At 41.8% G+C, this 20,001-nt stretch overlaps 2 protein-coding genes across 4 annotated transcripts; both read right to left on the reverse strand.

The window, feature by feature from the left end:
- Window positions 1-389: 389 nt before the first annotated feature.
- ndufv3 (NADH:ubiquinone oxidoreductase subunit V3) lies at window positions 390-7,743 on the reverse strand. Of its 3 annotated transcripts, none has more exons than XM_078285883.1 (4): window positions 7,693-7,743; window positions 5,305-5,413; window positions 2,906-4,516; window positions 390-750 (listed from the first exon to the last, which is right to left on the reverse strand). In XM_078285883.1, exons 1-4 carry the CDS (start codon window positions 7,735-7,737, stop codon window positions 569-571), a joined length of 1,947 nt encoding a protein of 648 aa, XP_078142009.1. In that variant the 5' UTR covers window positions 7,738-7,743; the 3' UTR covers window positions 390-568. The 3 variants fall into 3 exon arrangements, with proteins under 3 accessions (XP_078142009.1, XP_078142010.1, XP_078142008.1); XM_078285884.1 differs by having other exon boundaries at window positions 390-747; window positions 2,906-4,519; XM_078285882.1 differs by having other exon boundaries at window positions 2,906-4,519.
- Window positions 7,744-9,981: 2,238 nt separating this feature from the next.
- LOC139926665 (uncharacterized) lies at window positions 9,982-19,630 on the reverse strand. The gene is made up of 7 exons (XM_078286201.1): window positions 19,496-19,630; window positions 19,201-19,276; window positions 17,321-17,426; window positions 13,418-14,512; window positions 11,797-11,860; window positions 10,760-10,884; window positions 9,982-10,315 (listed from the first exon to the last, which is right to left on the reverse strand). The coding sequence occupies exons 2-7, from the start codon at window positions 19,243-19,245 to the stop codon at window positions 10,284-10,286; spliced, it is 1,467 nt and encodes a 488-aa protein (XP_078142327.1). The 5' UTR covers window positions 19,246-19,276; window positions 19,496-19,630; the 3' UTR covers window positions 9,982-10,283.
- Between the last annotated feature and the right edge of the window lie 371 nt (window positions 19,631-20,001).

A 20,001-nucleotide genomic window follows, 5' to 3' on the forward strand; every position in this document is an offset into this window, starting at 1 on the left:
CTTATCCACTGCCCTCATTTACAAAAACACACCAGGAAACACATTTTCTATCTATAACACCGACTTATCACTCCTTCATGCATTATTCTCGTCTTCCTCACACCAACAGACAAACAAAGCACCAGATGCAGATTGTTTACTCCTAATACGCTGCATATAGCCGTGATAATTAGGGCATAATGTGCTGTGCAGGCAGGCTAAGAGTCAAAATTGGAATCATTAAAATAGAACGTAGATAAACCACTTGCGCACTCAGCTCTATTCAAATGACCCCCCTGAGGCAGAAAAGCAGCATAAAAGAAGCGTTTGATCTTTGCCTATCCCTTTATATGCCTATTCCTTTATATAAGACAACAACAGCATCACACCGGGAAAAAAACAGACCTCAGTTCTCATTTGTGTACTTTAATAATATAACTTTTTTTTTTAAAGACAGCAGATTTCCATGCAAATCTAAAGGGGTGGGGGGGGGATTGTACAACAGAGAGGAGACAACATCATCACCATCGTCCTGAAAGACAAAAGGACTGTGTGTGTGGGGGGGGTTTAGGGATGCAGGTCAGCTCCTCTAGTGCAGGGGTGACGGTCTGCCGGAGGACGGCTGAGGCAGACGGTGCTTGGCCATTTCTAGGTCCAGGTCTGCGAATGTGAAGGGGTTGTAGCCGTGGTGCTCATAGTTCTTGTAAGTGCTGTTGTCGAAAGGCTCCTCGGGCTCTGGAGGTGCCGCCGCCGCCGCCGCCGCTGCAGCTTCTGCAGAACGAGGGGAAATGCATGTAAGAAAACCTGAGTCTGGTAGAAAGATGTGTCCCAAAAACCCTTCCTGCTGATCAAGCATAAAAAACAGAAACAGCAAAAAAAGGTTAGCCAAATGCAAGACTTGCTCTTATTCTATATCCTCGTCGCTGCCAAATTCAGTTTCAAACAACAAAGGCCTTGATTCAGACTTGATCTAGCTATAAGAAGTGATGCCCTGTTCCCTCCCTCAAAAAAAATAAGGCTCAATTTGTCAACAGTTGATAAGAACTTTGCAGGGAGAGCGCATTTAAATATTCACACGTGTCGACAAAGGTAGTTTACGGTGGGGCATTTCCTATGGTGGCAGGCAGCGTTCCCCCCAACAGAGTCAGGAGACACGCTGGTGTGAAAAGCCTCAGGGATTTGAGTCTGTGAGGGAAAGCATGTGAGGGGAAATTCGCTCGCAGCCAGTCAGAGAGACAGCCCATCATAGAGAAGTGGTGCTGGCAGAAGCACGCATGAAATGACTTGTTAACAGGCACAGCAAGTCAAAATGATAATATGTATGGGCTTCAATGTGTTTGACAGAATAAAGCTGCATTTATCTACTCTAAACACCAATTTACGTTGCCCCCAAGTTCATCTTTGTAACTATTCTTGGCTATTTTGCTAAACCCTACTTTCCAAAACATCAACTAGAACCCAGGCTGGAAAAATTCTTAACATGCTATGACAGTAAGGTTATAAACAACTTGACAGGACAGAGTAAAAAAAAAAACCTTTCCGCATCCAAAATCACAGAGAAGTACATTTAAAGATGCATTTAAGACATTTTCATTCATTTACGACATGCTTAACCCAAAGGTTACTAAGTGGAAAAACAGACAGACAAAGGTAAAAAGGAGAGAAATAAACGAGTGGTGAGATTTTAATGACAACTGAGTCCACCGGGTGGCTGTTTCAGGAAGCAGGATTACCCAGTTGGCCAGATAAGTGTGAAGAAGGACTGGATTTATCTTCATGTTTAGGGTTTGAATCTGTGAATCTATTGTTAAACATTGGGGGATCGACTGCCAGTCAGCTACACATACTGAAGATCACATATTATGAACAAAAATTCAGTTCTTCCATTATTTTTCTTTTAAATATCTGGCTAACTGTGTAATCTTGCTGTCTGAAATCCCCCCCCCCCCCCCCCCCCCCCCCCCCTGATCTCCAATCACTCCCAGCTTCTGTTCTTCCAGCTGTTGTCAGGAACAGGAGGCTCTTAACACCTTGACCATGTGCACTGTAACCTTACTATTAGCAATAGCATTACCTTGCACACCGAAACTAAACATTAGCATTATAACCTGTAACATTAACATTAGCCCAGGAACCTGTAACCTTCAAACATCAAAGACATATTTCATTCAAAAGGAGCAATGATAAACAACAATAAGCCAAAATAATCAACACATCAAATGAGCAAAATATGCGCAAAATATTCTGGGAGTGGAGATGGATTTGAAAAGAGAAATGAGCGGCTAGGCGAGAGGGATAAAGAAAAAAGATGGTAGATTCCTGAGTCACAAAATGAGGGGGAGGAAAATGTGAGCAGGATTAGTATTTATGTTGCGGTTAAGTGTGACATGAGCCAGTCACACTGCGCACCGTGCATCAAAGCCTCCACCATACATCCACAGCAACGAGAAGATAATGGTGTGGGTGGGTGAAAGATAGATAGAGGCTGGTAGTGGATCAACATCAGTCTGCAGAATGCAAGCGAGGCAAAACTCAAGAAATAGGAAACTATACAATGCAAAAGAGAAATGCATGCACCAAGAAACCCATCAAGCATGCATGCATACTAAATCTGCCTCATGCAAAACAATGACATTAAGCAAAACAGGGCTGAGCATGAATGTGGCAGTGTCTGAAGTTGAGATATCGCACTATGGCCAGAAACAGAACAAAAGAAAATCTGATGAAACTACTCAAAGATGATTAAAAAAAAGCTGTGAAAGCAAAAGCAGCTATGTGGGGTAGTTTAGCCCGGTTAACACCTTAACAGTTAACAGTACATGTTATGGGGAATAGAACTGTGAGAAAGTATGGTCATCTGTAGGGGTTGAAAGATCCATAGAGGAGAGGGAGAAAAAGAGGATTTGGTGGGGGGTGTAGTGTGTACCCTCAGACGGTTCGACCGGTTCAGGCTCAGCTGGGGCTTCTGCCTGCAGCTCCTCGCCTGCAGCTTCAGCTACAACTGGGGCTTCTGCCTTCAGCTCTTCTCCTGCAGCTTCAGCTACAACTGGGGCTTCTGCCTTCAGCTCTTCTCCTGCAGCTTCAGCTACAACTGGAGCTTCTTCCTGCAGCTCCTCTCCTGCAGCTTCAGCTACAACTGGAGCAGGGTCTACCAGCTCCTCAGCGCTCTCCACAGGGGCGGCCGCTTCAGCTGCAACCTCAGCAGCCGCAGCTGCAGCTTCAGGCTCTGCTGCAGCTTCTACAGGAGCTTCAGCTTCTACGGCAGCTTCAGACGGGGCAGCTTCTACAGACTCTGCAGCAGCTTCTACAGGGGCTTCAGGGGCAGGCTCTGTAGTTTCTACTGGGGCCTCAGTTGGGGCTTTAGCTTCAGGGACAGGTGCAGCCTCAACGGCCTCGGCTGCAACTTCGACTGTGGATTCTACTTGGTCATCGGGGACAGCTGGGGATGCAGCCGCATCTGCGACTACTTCTGGAGTGGCTTCTACCGCAGCCTCAGCTGCAACTTCTGGTGTGGCTGCAACTTCTGGAGCCGCTACGTCAACAGCGTCTTCGGTGGCAGCGGAGATCTCGGGGGCGGGGTCTACCAACTCCTCAGAGCTAACACTGGTGGCATCTGCAGTGGCTTCCACGGCAACTTCAGCTGGCTCGGTGGGTGCTGCTGCTGGAACGGCCTCCTGCACAGCTTCAGCAGTGGAGACGAGAGTAGCTTCAGCTGCTGGTGCAACATCCTTCTTCTCAGCTTCACAGATCTCGTCCTTCGTGTCCGATGCGGCGTCCTGGACCGCAGCTTCCTCCTTCACAGCGGCTTCTGTCACCTCTCCCGCCGGCGTCTCTGCTTGTGTCTTCGTCTTCACTTCCGACTTCTCATCTTCAGAGTCCGAATCAGAATCCGAGTCAGAGTCCGAGTCGCTGGAGGATGAGGAGGACGATCCGTCTGCTGCTGGTTCACCAGGCTCAGAGGAGGCTGCAACAACTGGAGTGATATCTGGCACGGGGCTTTCACCACCTGCAGCAATTATGGGCTCCGCAGCTGGAGGAGCCGCGTCAACTATAGGAGCCGCGTCAACTAGAGGTGGAGCTTTGTCAATGATGGTCTGTGCGGTATCCGGGTCAGGGGCCGGGTCTGAGACGGCAGCTGGAGCCTCTGTTGCCTCTGTTGCCTCTGTTGCCTCTGCTGCCTCTGCTGTGACCGGTTCACTGGCAGCAGTGACTGGAGCTGCTGCTTCTACCTCTGGCACCGCCTCTGGTAAAACGGCCTCCTCCGCAGCAGGAAGAGCATTTTCAGCAGCACTCTCCACAGAAGCAGCTACTGATTCAACAGCTGGAGGGGCTGAGTCTGCAGCAGCGGGGGTTCCTGCGGCGGCTGGCGCTGTAGCTGCTGCAGCTACAACTGTGTCTGCGGTGGCAGCGGGGCTGGCTGCTGCTTCAGTTTCACCTAGAGCTTGAGCTGGGGAAAGCCCGAGGTGTGAAAGCTTAACTGGGAAGGCAACTGCTGTCTTGTAGGCTAGCAGCGACGCCCTTTCATCTGGAGCCTCTACTGCTGAGGAAAATGGTAAATGGGACAAGAGCAGTTAAATAATTACAGCAATCATTTACAGTAGCATGGCATGACTTCCAAAAAGAGTTTAAATCAAATCTTATGCTAACAAATACTCTTTCCTGGATTTTCCTATATTTTTACTCTAAAAACAGCCAACGATGTGTGTTGCAATATAATTAGCAATTCTTAGTCAAATCTAACATTAATAAGCACACATGAAGCTGAATGAAAAAGGCGATTAATCTTGATATTCACAGAATCACAAAGGGAATCATTTGACTTATCAAGTAAAAACAGATCTAAGAAGAAACACTTAAAGGGCTGAGCTGCAAAAAAATAGTTAGAGGAAATTACTGGAGCACAATATTAATATATAGCACATATTAACCAATTAATCAACATCATTTCAGTTTAACGTTTACCTTGTTTATATTATGATAATCTTTATATTCATTATTGAACAGGGTCAGCAATGCTTATTGAACAAATTGAAAAGGTTAATTTTGACGCTGAATTACGCTAGATGGTCGACTGGAAGGGGAAAGCAAATTTTAGACCTTATGGCACGTTATTTAACTGGACTGGCTCTGGCACTGTAAGAAAAGGGTTACACATTACACATTTACATTAGCATACATTTTTATCATAAAACATTATGATACACATATATTATATAAAGTTATGATCAAAAAGAAAAAAAAGGGGGAAAATGTCAACAACGCACGATGGTAACCAGCCAACAAAATTTGAAACTAAATCAAATGAAAAGAATGAAATGGCCTTACTCTTGCTTGCAGCCTTTGTCTTTTTGGCTGGCTTTGTGGGCTCTGCTGCCTGGGTGCAGAGCGACGCAGCGGGACGCCTCAGGACGCCCCAGCTCTCCAACTGGAGACACTGTGGAGAAGCACAGACAGTTTGCAACACGTTATAATGTGCAGGAGGTATGGGACATGGATAAAATGAGATGGGATACAAATAAAATGCAGGAGAATAGACATAAATGGCTCTTTGTTTTATCAGTTACTGTCTATCATGTATCTGCATGTTTTCTTTTATTTACCAAGTAGCCTAATAATGTCTTTATATTGAACTGAATACTTTGATGTTCTATGGCGTTTACAGTTCAATTCATGGTTCTTCATTTCACCGGCTAATCTACCCATTCTGTCCAATCGTCATGGGTGTATCGCTACAGCAAAGCAGGATTACTTGCAGCAGCATTCAGCTCATCTGTCCTTAAACCCCGTAGAAATAAATGAAAACCATTGAAACTGTCAAAAAAATAAAAATAAAAAAAGAATAGACATAAATGGGAGTCATTGGAAATTAATGGGAGTTGTGTGTCGTTAAAACACTGATGTCATATTCTATCTTATTTTAGAGCTTAACTTGGGCCGTTTAGTTTAAGCCCAGCCCATGTTTTGAAGGCAGGGTGTACCTTCTGGTTGTACCGTAATCAAAAGGTTTGATCGCTACAAGCATAAAAAAAATTGGGAAAAACCTACAGGAAACAGAATTTGAATTGAAGTGGAATTTCAATGACAGTCTGTGAAATTCCACGTTCTTTTGTTTTTTCTTACCTCATATCTGAGATTACACATAGTGTTATACGTATATTATCAATACTGAATATCATAAAATGTTAAAGGAACCTTTCAGGTGGTATTTGATGCAGATGTAATGGTAATCCATTCATTATGATTAAATGCATTTGGTTTGTTGAACTGTCGAAGTAGAAGTGGAATTTCATGGAATTTAATGGAATTCAATTCTGTTTCCTGTCATTCCAATTCAATTCACATTCTGTCTCCTTACAGCTGGGTGACTTTCACACTCACACTGCAGGAGCTGAGCTGGAGTTCACACTGCATTCTCACTTCAGTTCATGAATAGCCCCGACCCCGCTGTGCATGTTCTTACAATGTAATATTAATCAGTACATGTTATATGATGTAGATGTTCTAAAATTAAACTATTCACACTACGAAACCAAACCCCTTAATTTTATCCCTGAAATGTCCTTATTTTCTCATTGCATAAACATTACATAGCTTTAAAAAAAGTAAGGTTAGTATAATGGGTTTTTAAGGGATTCATTCATGGGTTGATTCGTGGAGACACTAGGAATTAAGGGATTTTTTTATGCCTTTTGTGCAAGTTTACATAGTTATTAATGAGTTATTAATAGAAAGTTCCTGTCTCTCTGAATTTTACATAAAATTAGAAAGTAAGCAGTCAAACATTAAGGGGTGTTTAAGGAGGTTTTGATGGGGTCTCCTCAATTAATAACTCCCTCATTTTAACTCATAGCTCATTTTAAGGGGATTTTGCATGAATTAAGGGGTGAATTAATGTAAATGTAAAGGTATTTCAAGGGATTACTGATTCTGATTAAGTAAAATAAGATTAAACTCGGGAAGCTTGGTGACTGCAGCTGGGCAATGGGATATACAGCAAGGGAAATAGAATATAAATTAAAATATAGCAATAAAGGGTGTTACACAAAACGTTACCGACAATCCCAATGTGTCAAGAACATATTCAATAGAAAATGTATGAATACAAGTACTGGTGTCAGTGTTGCATGCAGTGGGGTTGAAGCTAGGAGTAAAGAAGCTACTGGACCCAGGCGTCACCTCTGTGTCTATTTACACTGACACTTTCAGTATTTGTTGTTTAATTTGGCTCATATTGAGATACTGCTGTCATGACACATGGGCTGGTTGTTATATAACTGCCCTACTTTTGTTGGTTTTGGCTAGATGACGGGCAGCTCAATGTTTTATAGCAGTGGGTGCCGCTGCTGCTAAATAAATGTAGACGGGAACCAAACCTGACAGCAGCTTTCAGTGTTTGTTTAAATTTTTTTTTCATTTACTCAGGCACTAAACTACCTTCATTTGGACTGTTACCTGTATGAAAATCTTCAGTTAAACTTCTATCGCTGTGAAGCAAACCAGAACCTTTCGTCTAGCTACCTTCAGCTAGCTTAGTTAGCTCCTGACAGTTAGCATCAAGCCCAGTGTCAGGGTCAGAAAGGACGAGACTTCAGCCCCGGTTTGGAAATATTTTACTTTTATTAACTCGGGAAAACTTGACACTACTATGTGTGTGAGTGTATAATACAACACACCAAAATTAAAACGTTTAGGACATAATTCAGGCATTATTACCTTGAGAGAACCCAGTCGTCCTAACCGCAGCAAGGAGGTCGCCATTTTGTGTTCCCAATATTATTTTCCGTGTGGAAACTGGAGCGTAAAATGCAGAGATCCCAAAAATAATACAGTTTTAGGAATGAAGTGTTGATTCTTGTCACTCAACAAAATCAAAACCAGGGGTCTACTTGCATATTTGGGTAACTTATTCGAAGTTCACTTAAGTATTTGCGTCTTCGAGAAATCATGGTTTTAATTCATAACGTTTCAAAGCTTGGCAGACTTAATATTCTCTACATTTCTCTCAGTACAGGGTATCTTTAAAGGGGAATGCCACTGAATTTCAGATTGAAATATGTTTTGTCTGTGGCCTATGACAGTTTCATCTGTATCAGTGAACATTCACCACTGTCTCCCATATTCAGAAACAAGAAATAAAAGCTTTTTCCACCGCTGAATTTGTGATGTATAGTACGGTTTAGACCGATATACAGGCTTGCTGATATATCAGAGCAATATTGGCCTTTATTAACCTCGCTGATCACAGCTACTGAATATGTTTTTATTATTATTATAGTGGATTTATTTCAGCGTGCAATGTTTCCAGTGTGGGAGTATTTTTACTCTGCAGTTTCAGGTGCGTCAGTCTGTAAAATCTGCAATGAAACAGGCCTGCAAGAGCTGCTAACCCACTTAAAATAATTTCATTAATCTGAGTTTTAGTGTCACATGATAGTCTCAGTGCTGTTTCAGGGGCCTTTCCACCCTGACAAGTAGCAAAAACACTGAATACTTGTAATCTTTTTTGCAATTTTTTGGAGTATGAAACTGGTCAAATATAATATAAATATAAATTTAAAAAATATAAAATATAAATAAAGATAATGAATATTGGCACAAATATCATCTATTGGCTGCTTCATTTAAAAATATATCGGCCTTCAAAACCCCATATCAGTCAAACCTAATGTTCACCCAACAAGACAAAGAACAAGAGAAGATGAAACAATGTGACTTTTTGTGGCACTGGACAGATCAGATCAGATCAGCAGAACTATAATGTAAGCTTCATTTTGGATGTGGACTAAACTTTCAAAGAACAGTGTGTTCACATTGCAGTCTCCTGATATTCATTATCAGTGAAGCAGCACCTAACTTTACCCTGGACTTTAACCTGCTGTTCCACCAACAGATTTCCAGTTTTACTTAAGTGAAGGATTTGTGTGCTTCTTCCACCGCTCCTTCTTTGGTTCCAATCAATCAAATGTAAACAGCAGACTTCACATATATTAAGATTTGTTTTTAAGCTTCTGTTTCCTCTCAGTTTAAATCCTGTGATGGCATCAAGCTGATGACAGTTAAACGTTTCCCTTCATTTCCCACCTGCTCATATTTTGGTGATGAAAAGTATTTTTTTTATCCGACAATGTTTTGATAACCTATTATGTGACTATTATTTTTGATCTCGTGATGTGCACCTTTTAAACTAAATATTATTGTGATGCTCTTGTATTTCAGATGACTTGCCAGCTGCAATGTACAGCCTGTCCACTAGAGGGAGCTCAACCTACTGTTTCTGGCAAACTCCACAGTTTTATGGGTTAAGAGAGCAAGAAGAGACCCCATTTACAGTATTTTCTGCTTTGATATGAAACCTGCAAGTCCTCTATAAAATGAAAGGTCCTGATAGTGTAAATATTCAATGAACTGAACGTAATGAGATTGTATGAGAACGTAGAACTGAGCTTTGTGATTGTATCGGACTAATTTTGACACCTAACTCCACTCTGTAATGATATCACATTTGAAATGATGACATATATAGGAAGCCATCTTAAAACTAAACTGCAAAACCTATACAATGTTTTCATGAGTCTTGCATACCATGTAAGTGGATTTAAATATTTGATCATGGTTCAGGAGGAATTAAATCACCCCATGTTGTCGTACCTTGCAATGAGAAGTGTTTGCCTTTTTGTTGCACCCTTCTTCTTTTAATAATTCTGGATGGATCCCACCGTATACACTGTATTACCATATGTGTATCTTGTGTATCTCGTTTACCATGTAAAGCGTATTTGAGTACTTAGAGAAGCGCTATACAAATAAAATGTGTAATTATTATGGTTGCTGTTTCTGTGTCTCACAGTTTACAATACCTTTAGTGAATAAACATTTTGCAGGATCATGTTTAGGGAAGTAAAATGGTCCTGACAGATAACTGAAAATAACAGAAAACTGATATATGATGACACGACTAATTCATGTCCCTCTCTCACAGATAAAGACAGCAACAGCCACACATAGAACAAATATGAACTGGACTTTATTATTTTTCCCTCCACATCCAGCTCATTCCTGAATCTACGCAGAAGCATATTTCACAGCTCAGCTTCCAAACGTGCATCTAATGCCTTGGCTTTAATTCTCATAAAATACCTGGGTACTGAAACGGCTCTATCGTCACATACAAAAAAGTAGAGGAAAGGTTTGGTTTTTTTTGTAACTTTGACACAGTAAACAGGCTATTTGTTAGTTAGACTTCCACTTTGTAGCACAGATGTACAGGAAAAGGCGACAGTAGAAAAGTTGCAAGGTGCTGATGTTCACTTGGGGGAAACTTCATCCAGCTTGGGCTCTAAAACACACAGAAAGGAGAGTCGTTAGCTTAATGAATGTTAAAGTAATCTGTGATATTTTCATATAAATATAAATGTCTCGAGGATCTTTCAGACTACCACTTTAAAGCCAGGGTTCAAACATAAAGGCAGCCTCTAGATCCCGGGATCCTACACAGTTTTCATTGTAAAACTCTACGCTTATTTCATTATGAAGATTTTGTTTGACATTCAACATGATGTATTGCTTTTTTCTGCATTTTAGACAAGCACCTACAAAAGTGAACATAAGAAAGCCTGGTGACGAAACACGCTGATCGCTCCGATGCATTTTGTTGTTGCCGTTCAGATACATCAACAACATGCAAATAGGAATCGGGTCTGAAGCCTTTCGGTATGGAGAACACTTTCACTGTTGTGTGCAGTAGTATTGCACCTGAGAAATGTCTCACATCTAGACCCACCTGGGAACTTGAACTCTGGGAAAGATGCGAGGTCTCCACCGCCGTAGAGTCTCTGGAGCTTCGTCATCTCCTCTGCCAGGGCCTTCTGGTAGTCGGCGCCCGCGTCCACTAGCCCGCCAGTGGCCCTGCAGGAGGAACACAGGTCACATGTCAGAGGAATGAAATGTCAGGGCCGGTAGAGTGGCACTGTGCAAATAAATTAAAAGGGGCAATATGCAATTTTTTTCACATTAAAATAACAAATATAAAAAAAAAAAAATAGGATACATTATCAGTCTGTAAACCATTTACTGTGGGCGTGGCCAGTGGTGAGCTAGGCTGAGTTAAGTTATAATAACAAAATGGCAAAAAGTAATAGAAAACAAAAGACCAGTCAAGCTAAACGTGTGGCAGATAAGACCAGTTCAAACACACGGTGAACATCGGCATGGCTTTTAAAATATTTTTTCCACTGTCTGCTTCTTCAGCTTCTTTACAGATGCTGGTTAACTCGGCGTCAGGCTAGATGCCGTTTCAAAGTAGGCAGCCCATCAAGATGAGTGACAGGTGTTGGGGCTTGACCAACCATGGAGGAAGAGGGCAGGACTAACAATACACTTTGCTCCCTCATGGTGAAAAGTTGCATATTTCACCTTTAAAAATCATAAAATCATGCAACATGATGTTTTGCATGTTTCTATCTGAATCAGATTAGACCTTGTCCACTAAATCAAAATATTGACATTATCTGAGCTTGGGAATATAAAGTTCTACCTGAGTGGAGTGCAGCTCGGAGATAACTGAGCATCAAAGATTTGACATTCCAGCTGGCAAAACTCTATCTTCTTTTTAACCATTTATTTATTCTTTTTAAAAAACACCACACAAGCATAATGTAACAGTCAAAACATGAATAGCTCAATTTTGATAAATATAAAGTCAGATAGAACTTTATAATTCCAAGCTCACCATTACTCAAAATAAGAAAATAAATGAATTTCAGTCAGGGGATTTGTGGGTGTCTATGCAGAATCAATCACATTAAAAATGAGACTTACTGGCTCTTTGTGTTGTACTCGCGTATGGAATCCAGGAAGAGCTTCTGAATTGGGTCCAATTGAGCTGCGAGTCACAGGAAAACAAAAACAACAATTACTTTCTCTTCCTAAAAACACTCAAAAAACCACGACCATGCGTTTGGATATCATCTGTCCATTTGGCTAGAACGACAAAATGAAAACCAATCAGGTTTTAACCGTAAACCCTCATGCACAAATCAGCACCTGGGAGTGGTAGAAACAGTAGGCAGCTACAGGGGTAAGATAGGAAAAAAACGTGTGAAAGGTCAGGTCAGTCGACAGGTTAAAAAGTTGCTGTGATAGGTCATGCTAGGATGCTAGCCTACACATTTATAGCATCACTATAAGATCTAGCTTGTCTGCAGTCTAGTTTTTTAAAAGTCCAATTCAAATCCCAAACACAAACATTTGCACATTTACTTTTAACAGTGAATTCCAGACAACCAATTCAAAAAAATCGATTTGATTCCACACACAGCAACCAGAGTGCCATCTCACTAAGTGCTTTTACCACGAAACGGGAAGGAAAGTTTACATTTACATCCAAAATACACCAAACAACCGGAACAGACTTGTAGGGATCAATTACAAGTTACTTTTACCATGCGACTCCCAAATAAGTGTGTGAGGAAGTGTGAGGGGAAGGGAAGGAGGAAAGGAAGTTTGATGTAAAAAACCCCAGTAGCCGTTGATAGGTGAGGCAACAGGTGAGCTGTAACCATAACATTAACCTTTAACAGTGCACAAAGTACCTTTAACATTAGCCTTAGTCTAAAACAGACACCAATACAAATTCAAAATGGACAGTTCAGTGAAACCATAACACAAAACTGGGTGACGGGGAGCACTGAGGATCATTTCTTATCTTGTTGGAATATTTTAGGAAAGAAAAGGACAGGGAATGAAATTGTGGTGCTTAAACAAAAGGTTGCATCTGTCATTTTGGCTCGAACATCAAAATATAAGTTATGGTGGAAAGAAAGGAGCACATTGACTTGTATGCAGGAGGGGAAGAAAGAAAACAATTCTAAAAAGACAGAAAAGAAATGAATGCAGTTAGCAGGCAGATGTTAGTGTGGACAAAAGTGAGGACAAAACACAACTTAATGCAAATGAAAAGTGCCCAAAAAGACAACAAGCCAAGCAGATCCATCAAGGCAAAAAGCTGTGCAGATGGATGCAGTGAAGACATGCGTCACATGTAAGACAGCCAAAGCAGCACAGTGACAAGATGGACAATGAATGCAGTACTTCAAAAACTATATCAGGGACCCGGGTTGAAGGGAGCGGGGATGTGTGGCTTGAGTCTTACATGGATATGGCATGTGGAAGGGAGGTAGTTGTTTGAGGGATAAATGGTAAATTGGTTATGCCCTAAGAAATTATTAATGCGTGAATTAATACTAGGAGTACTAGAGGTAGGCTGTGCAAAGCAAGAACAAAAAGTGCTTTTGTGATATCGGGTATCTTTACAGTTTATCCTTACACTTATCAAAAAAATATACTGGATTAAATGGTGATGAAAATGACTGCTGGTAGACTGCAGGGTCCACAGGGGAAAGAGAAGGGTTTTTGTGGGGAGGGGGGGTGTAGTGTGTACCCTCAGACGGTTCGACCGGTTCGGGCTCAGCTGGGGCTTCCGCCTGCAGCTCCTCTCCTGCAGCTTCAGCTACAACTGGAGCGGGGTCTACCAGCTCCTCGGCGCTCTCCACAGGGGCGGGCGCTTCAGCTGCAACCTCAGCAGCCGCTTCAACAGGGGCAGCTTCAGCTTCTACAGGAGCTTCAGCCACAGGCTCGGCAGCAGCTTCTACAGGTGCAGCTTCCACAGGAGCTTCAGCAGGTGCAGCTTCAGCCACGGGCTCTGCTGCAGCTTCAGCAGGGGCAGCTTCAGCTTCTACAGGGGCAGCTTCAGCTTCTACAGGGGCAGCTTCAGCTTCTACAGGAGCAGCTTCAGCCACAGGCTCTGCAGCAGCTTCCACAGGGGCTTCAGCAGGTGCAGCCTCGGGGGCGGCTTCCACAACCGGTGCAGCTTCAGCAGCAGGGACTTCAGGGGCAGCTTCCACCACTGGCTCTGGGGCAACTTCAGCTGCAGGAGGTTCTGCAGGGGCAGCTTCAACAGCAGGGGCTTCAACTGCAGCTTCTGGGGCAGCAGCAGCTTCAACAGGGGCTTCAGCCACTGGGGCAGCAGCTTCAACTGCAGGGGCTTCAGCTGCAGGGGCAGCAGCCTCGACAGGAGCTTCAGGTGCGGCTTCAGCTGGGGGAGCAGCAGCTTCGGCTACAGGGGCAGCGGCTTCAACAACAGGAGCAGCCTCTTCAGCGGCAGGAACCGCTTCAGCCACTGGTGCAGCTTCAGCCACTGGTGCTGCTTCAGCCACTGGTGCAGCTTCAGGGACAGCTTCAACAATGGGTGTGGCTTCGACTGCTGGGGCAGATTCAGGAACCGCTTCCACAATGGGAGTGGCTTCGACAACAGGTGTGGCCTCAGCTACTGGGGCCACAGCTTCCACTGCAGGTGTAGCGACTGCAGCCTCAGCTGCAGCAGCAGCGATTGGCTCTGCAGCTGGTTTAGGTGCAGCTGCAGCTTCTGCTGCTGCAGCGGCTGCAGCTGGGGAAACTTCTTTCTTGGGGAATTCCACAAATGTCCTGTGCTGGACAAGTTTCTCTATATCGAAGTACGTTTTAGCATCTGATTTTTCTAGGACGGAGGAGGAGGGTAAGCAGACAAGATGCATTAATTTTTTTTATGATATAAGATTGGATGATAATATGCCCATTATACACCCCCAAATTTGACAAGACACCCCCAATGATGTACACAGATTGCCATCCAAAAATAATCCCTGGAAGATATCCTTTGGTAAGAGTTATCTACACCAATACCAGTTTAAATCAAATAAAAAGTTATAAAAAAAATAAAAATAAAAAATAGATCACCGGAGTAACTGAAAAGTTACTCTGAGTTAGCCATCAAAGGGATATGGCAAATATATTGTGGATGAGCGCACTTTAAATGGAAAAAAACAAAAAACAAAAAAAGAACAGGGTGCAGAAATGCAACCATAACCTTAACCATAATGAGACACTGAGAATTAACACTAGTCCCAGTTTATAAAAAAAAAAAAGGAGTACTCAGGTTACTTATATACTGTAAGGGACCTCAAACACGTCAACACATTTTTTTTGGCAATGTAACGTGAATATAGACTGTAAGGCTTGATATTGGTCAGCTCTATGGTGAAGTTAGTCAGTGAAATTATAATCTTCAACAGCTGTGGAAGGAAAGCCTGTGGTTAAAATGCAACACTCTACCAATAAAACCTTCCACTGCCGGCAAAATTGCGGTACAAGCATTTTCGATTGGCTTTTAAGATAGTAGACGCTCCAAAGCAAATTATAAATTGGTATGGTATGATTTGTTCAGGAAATGTAAAAAGTTTTCTATATTAACATTTAACAGCAACAGTCAGTTTTCTTTTGACGAAAGTAGTAATTTCTGGCATCTTCCACCATTTTCTGTTAGCTTAATTTCCATGTATCCAATGTGTTATGCTTCACAAAAAAGTCTGAGGTCACATTTAACCGTGATTTCACACTGCCCTTGTGGTAGCTGCAGAAAAACCAAATCCACAAAAATTTGAAGTCACAAAAAAAATCCAACTGATTCTCAAGTGTTCAAGAGCAAATGGAGAACATGACAAAAGCAGCTGGTAGAGTCCCAACAGGTTCAGCTTGCTTTGTGTTGGTGCAACTGGTCTCTTTCCCTGCAGCAACACCTGAGCAGCTGCTGTATATCATCTGTTTTTAGTCAACTTCCCCAGTTAAATAAGGGTAAAAAAAAAAAAATGTTTTAGCTTGACACAGGAGAAAAACATAATATCCCTGAGATCAAAGTTGGCTCCTCTGGCAGTGTCCTGGACACTCACAATGTTGTGGGTTTGACTCAGACTCCTGACCTTCGCCACATGTCATCCGGTCACATTGTTCCAGTAATATCCCACTCAGTTTAGGGGAAAGGAAGCACTAAACCACTCGCCACGCCCCTCAGTTGCAGCCAGCACCTCCCCTTCCTCTGATTTTCTTGTGTGTCACACTGTTCAAGTCCTCGAGCAACAACAGCTAACTAGCTAACTCACTAGCTTAGCTGGTAGAAGCTAGTCTGTCAACGAAAATAAAAATGGATAAATTTGCAGTTGGAGGATTTGGACTTAGCAATATCAGAGGCATGTATTGCCCATTCAGTCCTTCATTTAAAAGAACCACAATGCATTTAAAATTTTCAGTGGTGGTTTGTATGCGATTATTTCATTGTTTAATAGCTAGCTACTACTTTTTGGGTCCAGTTTCCCCACATTACCATTTTCCCAGTGCACCCACAAAACCCACAAAACGACACCCCATACAGCCAGCTCAATCTCTACTCTCCACACTCCTCATTAAAAGAGTGGCTATCTGCTATTGGCTGATCTTTAGTGATGTCACCTTCTATAGTGTACAACAGGTGGTGACCACACTTGGGGATTAATTACTCTTTGAACAACTACAACGCATTTAAAATTTTCAAAATTGTCTTTGCATGTGGTTTCCCCATGTTACTATTTTGCCAGCACACCCAGCACAATCAATACTCCTACATGGTCCTTAATGTGATTGGTCGAAGTCTTTTTTTTTTTTCTGTGTGGTCACTTCCCTAACCCAGCGCAGACAGGGGAGACTGTCAAGAGACGCTATAATCTATTCTACACAATATCTACAAACACAAAACTCATCTTTATACTGGATACTTTCATTGTTTTAGCATTGTACATTCTCCATGGTTTTTGTAAATGCCTCTCACAACTACTATGAATCTACTGGATCCACTTACTGGTGTTCCAGTCTGGTGTGTCCAGGTTTATTTACTCTTCATAATCTTCAGTCCTCATAAATTTTGTTGATACATGCAATCATACAATTAGCAGCAACATTTTCAGAAGATGCTCCAAGCCTGGGAGATCTTGAAGAGTGCTGTAGTAGCAGAGTGAAGTCTTTCAATAGTAAAGGGAACTGGTTTTATCTTCATTTGCAGTGGACTTTGCGTTTCCTCTGTATTCATTTACCACAGCAAGGAAATTACCACCACTGCTAGAGAAAATTAAAATTAGCATTGAATTTAGTCTTAATATCATCCAAAACAAAAATAAGTTTAGTCCAAATGATTTAGAAATAATAATTTAAATACATTTGGCACTACAATCTCAACTTGAAACATAACTTGGACCCAAATAGCAACAGATATGAGACAAAACTAGAATTATTCCCCTCAAGCACCACAGCTGCATAAAATTAATCAAATTACAGAGGAGTCGAGTCAGAGTGCCAGCGTTTAATCCAATACTATTCACGTTTACTCCTCAACCAGATCAATGATGCTTGTACCACAGTTTGAGCAGAGCGAGCCTCATCAGAGACCTGATGAAGGCTGTAAGACATGTCGTGGAAGCTGCAGGGACTTTTTGAAACCTACCTGAGTTATTTTTCGAAGACTTCTTGTTTCCCCCAGATTTGGAGCTGAAGGCTGCAGCTGCTGCAGGAGCTCTGCTCAGAGTTCGCCAGCTCTCTGCCTGCAAACACTGGACACACACACACACACACACACACACAGACACACAGAGAGAGAGAGGACACTGCCTTTACTTTCAATCATTCCCTTTCGTTACAGGGGCAATAAGTAAGGTTTTTCCTGCCCAATAGCGCAAAATTAGCTCAATACATCTGTAGGGGGTTGATAGTGTTGTTGATCAATACCAATGATTTATCAATTACTTGGCCAGCTGCTGAGATTTCTGATTTTTAAAACTCACTTCGGCACGTACCGTTATGCAACAAAAACTCCCCTCCCCTCCTCTCCCTTTACTGCCCCAGAGGTCAATAAGGGTCAAGGATTTTTAAGTGTTCCAACGACATGCCTAACCAACCATGAAACCGCATTTTTAGGACATCTTTCTTCCTTAATGTGATGCATTTCCTGTTGCAACAGGATGTTGGGGCGGGACATAACGTGGGGAGGGATCATTCAAAAGTTTAAACCAATGGGAGATCAGTCAGGGAGAGAAAGGCAGGGGCGGAAACACCTGTGAGGTTTTTGGTTGGAAGTTTTATATTGCCTGCTGGTACACGATGAAGTCACTAGTACCAAAGATATTCTGTTTTTCATTAAGTAAAAGTAATGAGATTTTGATATAAAAATACAATCAAATAATTTCTGGTCATTTATTTTTACATAAATTGTCAGATAGGTGTGATAGAATGATCTTAAAAAAAACATTTCTGTGTGACTTTAATTAACCACCAACACAAAATGGGCTTCTGTTCTTTTGAGGCAAAAATGTTCAATGTAATCAATGATGTTATACTTGTGAGGGCTTATATGGACCTTACAAATAACATGCACACACACAAGATAGTCGATATATGTAAATTGAGTACAACTAATAAACGATATGATACACTACCAGTCAAAAGTTTTGACACACATTTTTCTTTATTTTTACTATTTTCCACAGCTATTTTTAAAATAATAGCCAAGACATCAAACCTATGAAATAACAAATGAAATTATGCAGTGATAAAAAAAAAAAAAAAAGTGTTAAACAAATCAAAACTGTCTTATATTTTAGATTCTTTAAAGCAGCCGCCCTTTGTCTTGATGGAAAGGCAAAGGCTTTGGAAAGAAATTCATACATAGGATCAACTTCACGATTTATATTTGTCTAAGAAACAAAGTTCAAGCATTTAAGCAGAAGCCTTTAGATCAAAATGACTTATGATAATGAAAAACATAGTACATTCAATCAGGTGTGTCCAAACTTTTGACTAGTAGTGTACTATATAAATTTCACATTAAGTTTCTTTACCTAATATATCGATGGACAAATTTAAAAAGTAAAATTCCTTTGCAGTTAACGGTTGGGCTTCATGTGGCTCTCGTGCACAGGGCCTGCCTGTCTGGCTAAAACCTGTTTCAATGAAGTTAGTGTAGCAGCCAGCGAGCAACATGCAGTAACTGCAGCAAGTTTGTGCACGTTGATAAGTTTAATAAGTTCACCCATTCATGATTCAGTAAAAAACAAACAAAAAAAACAACTAAGTAAAGCACTGAGTTCACTGCTAGCTCACACACACACACACTGCAACAACAAGGTTTCATCCACATTGACAGTGGATGGATAAGCTGGTTAGCATGCTAGCTAAGAAGCTGCTAGCAGTGAAAACGACACAAACAACTGATTTACAAAGTCCAACCTTCGTGTATTTACTAACCGAACCGCTGTTGCAAACATTCCCAACAACGGTGTAAAAAATGAAAGAAGAAATTCATTTAATATCCGCTTGACATTTCATTACCTTGACAGAGCCCAGTCGTCCTATCCTCAGCAGGGAAGCCGCCATCTTTCTGTCTGTGCAGTAACACTGTCTGAATCTGCAGCAATAAATACACAACGGCACACACATTACAAAAACAGCCTTTTCACGCTATATTTTTAGCTAATCATCGTGGAAGAAAACAGGAGTGTAATGACAATAAATCCGGCTGCAATTAAAATGTAACAACCTTGTCAATGAGAGGAAACCAGTAGGAAACAGCCTGCAGAAACCCGAATCAACAGAAACTGATTAAAAAGCGGATAGTGGATATTACCTTTTGATAAATGAAGATGATTTCTGCTCCTGTGCTGGTGGCCAGTGCTCCCAGACCAGCTCACACCAGTTGATCACCTTTATGTAACGAGGCACCACACACTCACACACACACACACTAGTGACAGAAACGCCCCCTTCGTGAGAAAGGCACTGCATGTGTTGCATGTGGTTTGTATGTTAGGACTTTATCTAGACATGGATGTGTGGTTTTATTCACTAGTCCATGCATTGTATGGTTGCACTTGCATTGTATGGCAGCTCATTTCTTACTAAATCTACTGGATGTCAGTCTAGTCGCATGGCTTTTGCACCATGGATTTTACATTAGTTTTCACTCTAAGTTTACTTTTTTATCCTATTAGTATGTATAAACCTAAACTAATCTCATTGAGCTGGGAAAACACCTTTTATTCACCACACAAAGGCATGTCTGCTCTGTGTGTACATTCTGTACTTTGGGGTGTGCGATGACGTAGATTGCGTGCGCCAAAATACGGCGACCCA

This window comes from Centroberyx gerrardi, chromosome 10, assembly GCF_048128805.1.
Source record: "Centroberyx gerrardi isolate f3 chromosome 10, fCenGer3.hap1.cur.20231027, whole genome shotgun sequence".
In the NCBI taxonomy this organism is placed as follows: domain Eukaryota; kingdom Metazoa; phylum Chordata; class Actinopteri; order Beryciformes; family Berycidae; genus Centroberyx; species Centroberyx gerrardi.

Bases quoted from the DNA above. Each gene is read 5' to 3' on its own strand.
- ndufv3 (XM_078285882.1), bottom strand. From the start codon at position 7,737: ATGGCGACCTCCTTGCTGCGGTTAGGACGACTGGGTTCTCTCAAG. The intron at 5,414-7,692 runs GTAATAATGCCT...GCTTCTCCACAG, and splicing joins GACGACTGGGTTCTCTCAAG to TGTCTCCAGTTGGAGAGCTG. The intron at 751-2,905 runs GTACACACTACA...CTCGTTCTGCAG, and splicing joins ACCGGTCGAACCGTCTGAGG to AAGCTGCAGCGGCGGCGGCG.
- LOC139926665 (XM_078286201.1), bottom strand. From the start codon at position 19,245: ATGGCGGCTTCCCTGCTGAGGATAGGACGACTGGGCTCTGTCAAG. The intron at 17,427-19,200 runs GTAATGAAATGT...GTGTGTGTCCAG, and splicing joins GACGACTGGGCTCTGTCAAG to TGTTTGCAGGCAGAGAGCTG. The intron at 10,885-11,796 runs GTAAGTCTCATT...TTCCTCCTGCAG, and splicing joins GAGTACAACACAAAGAGCCA to GGCCACTGGCGGGCTAGTGG.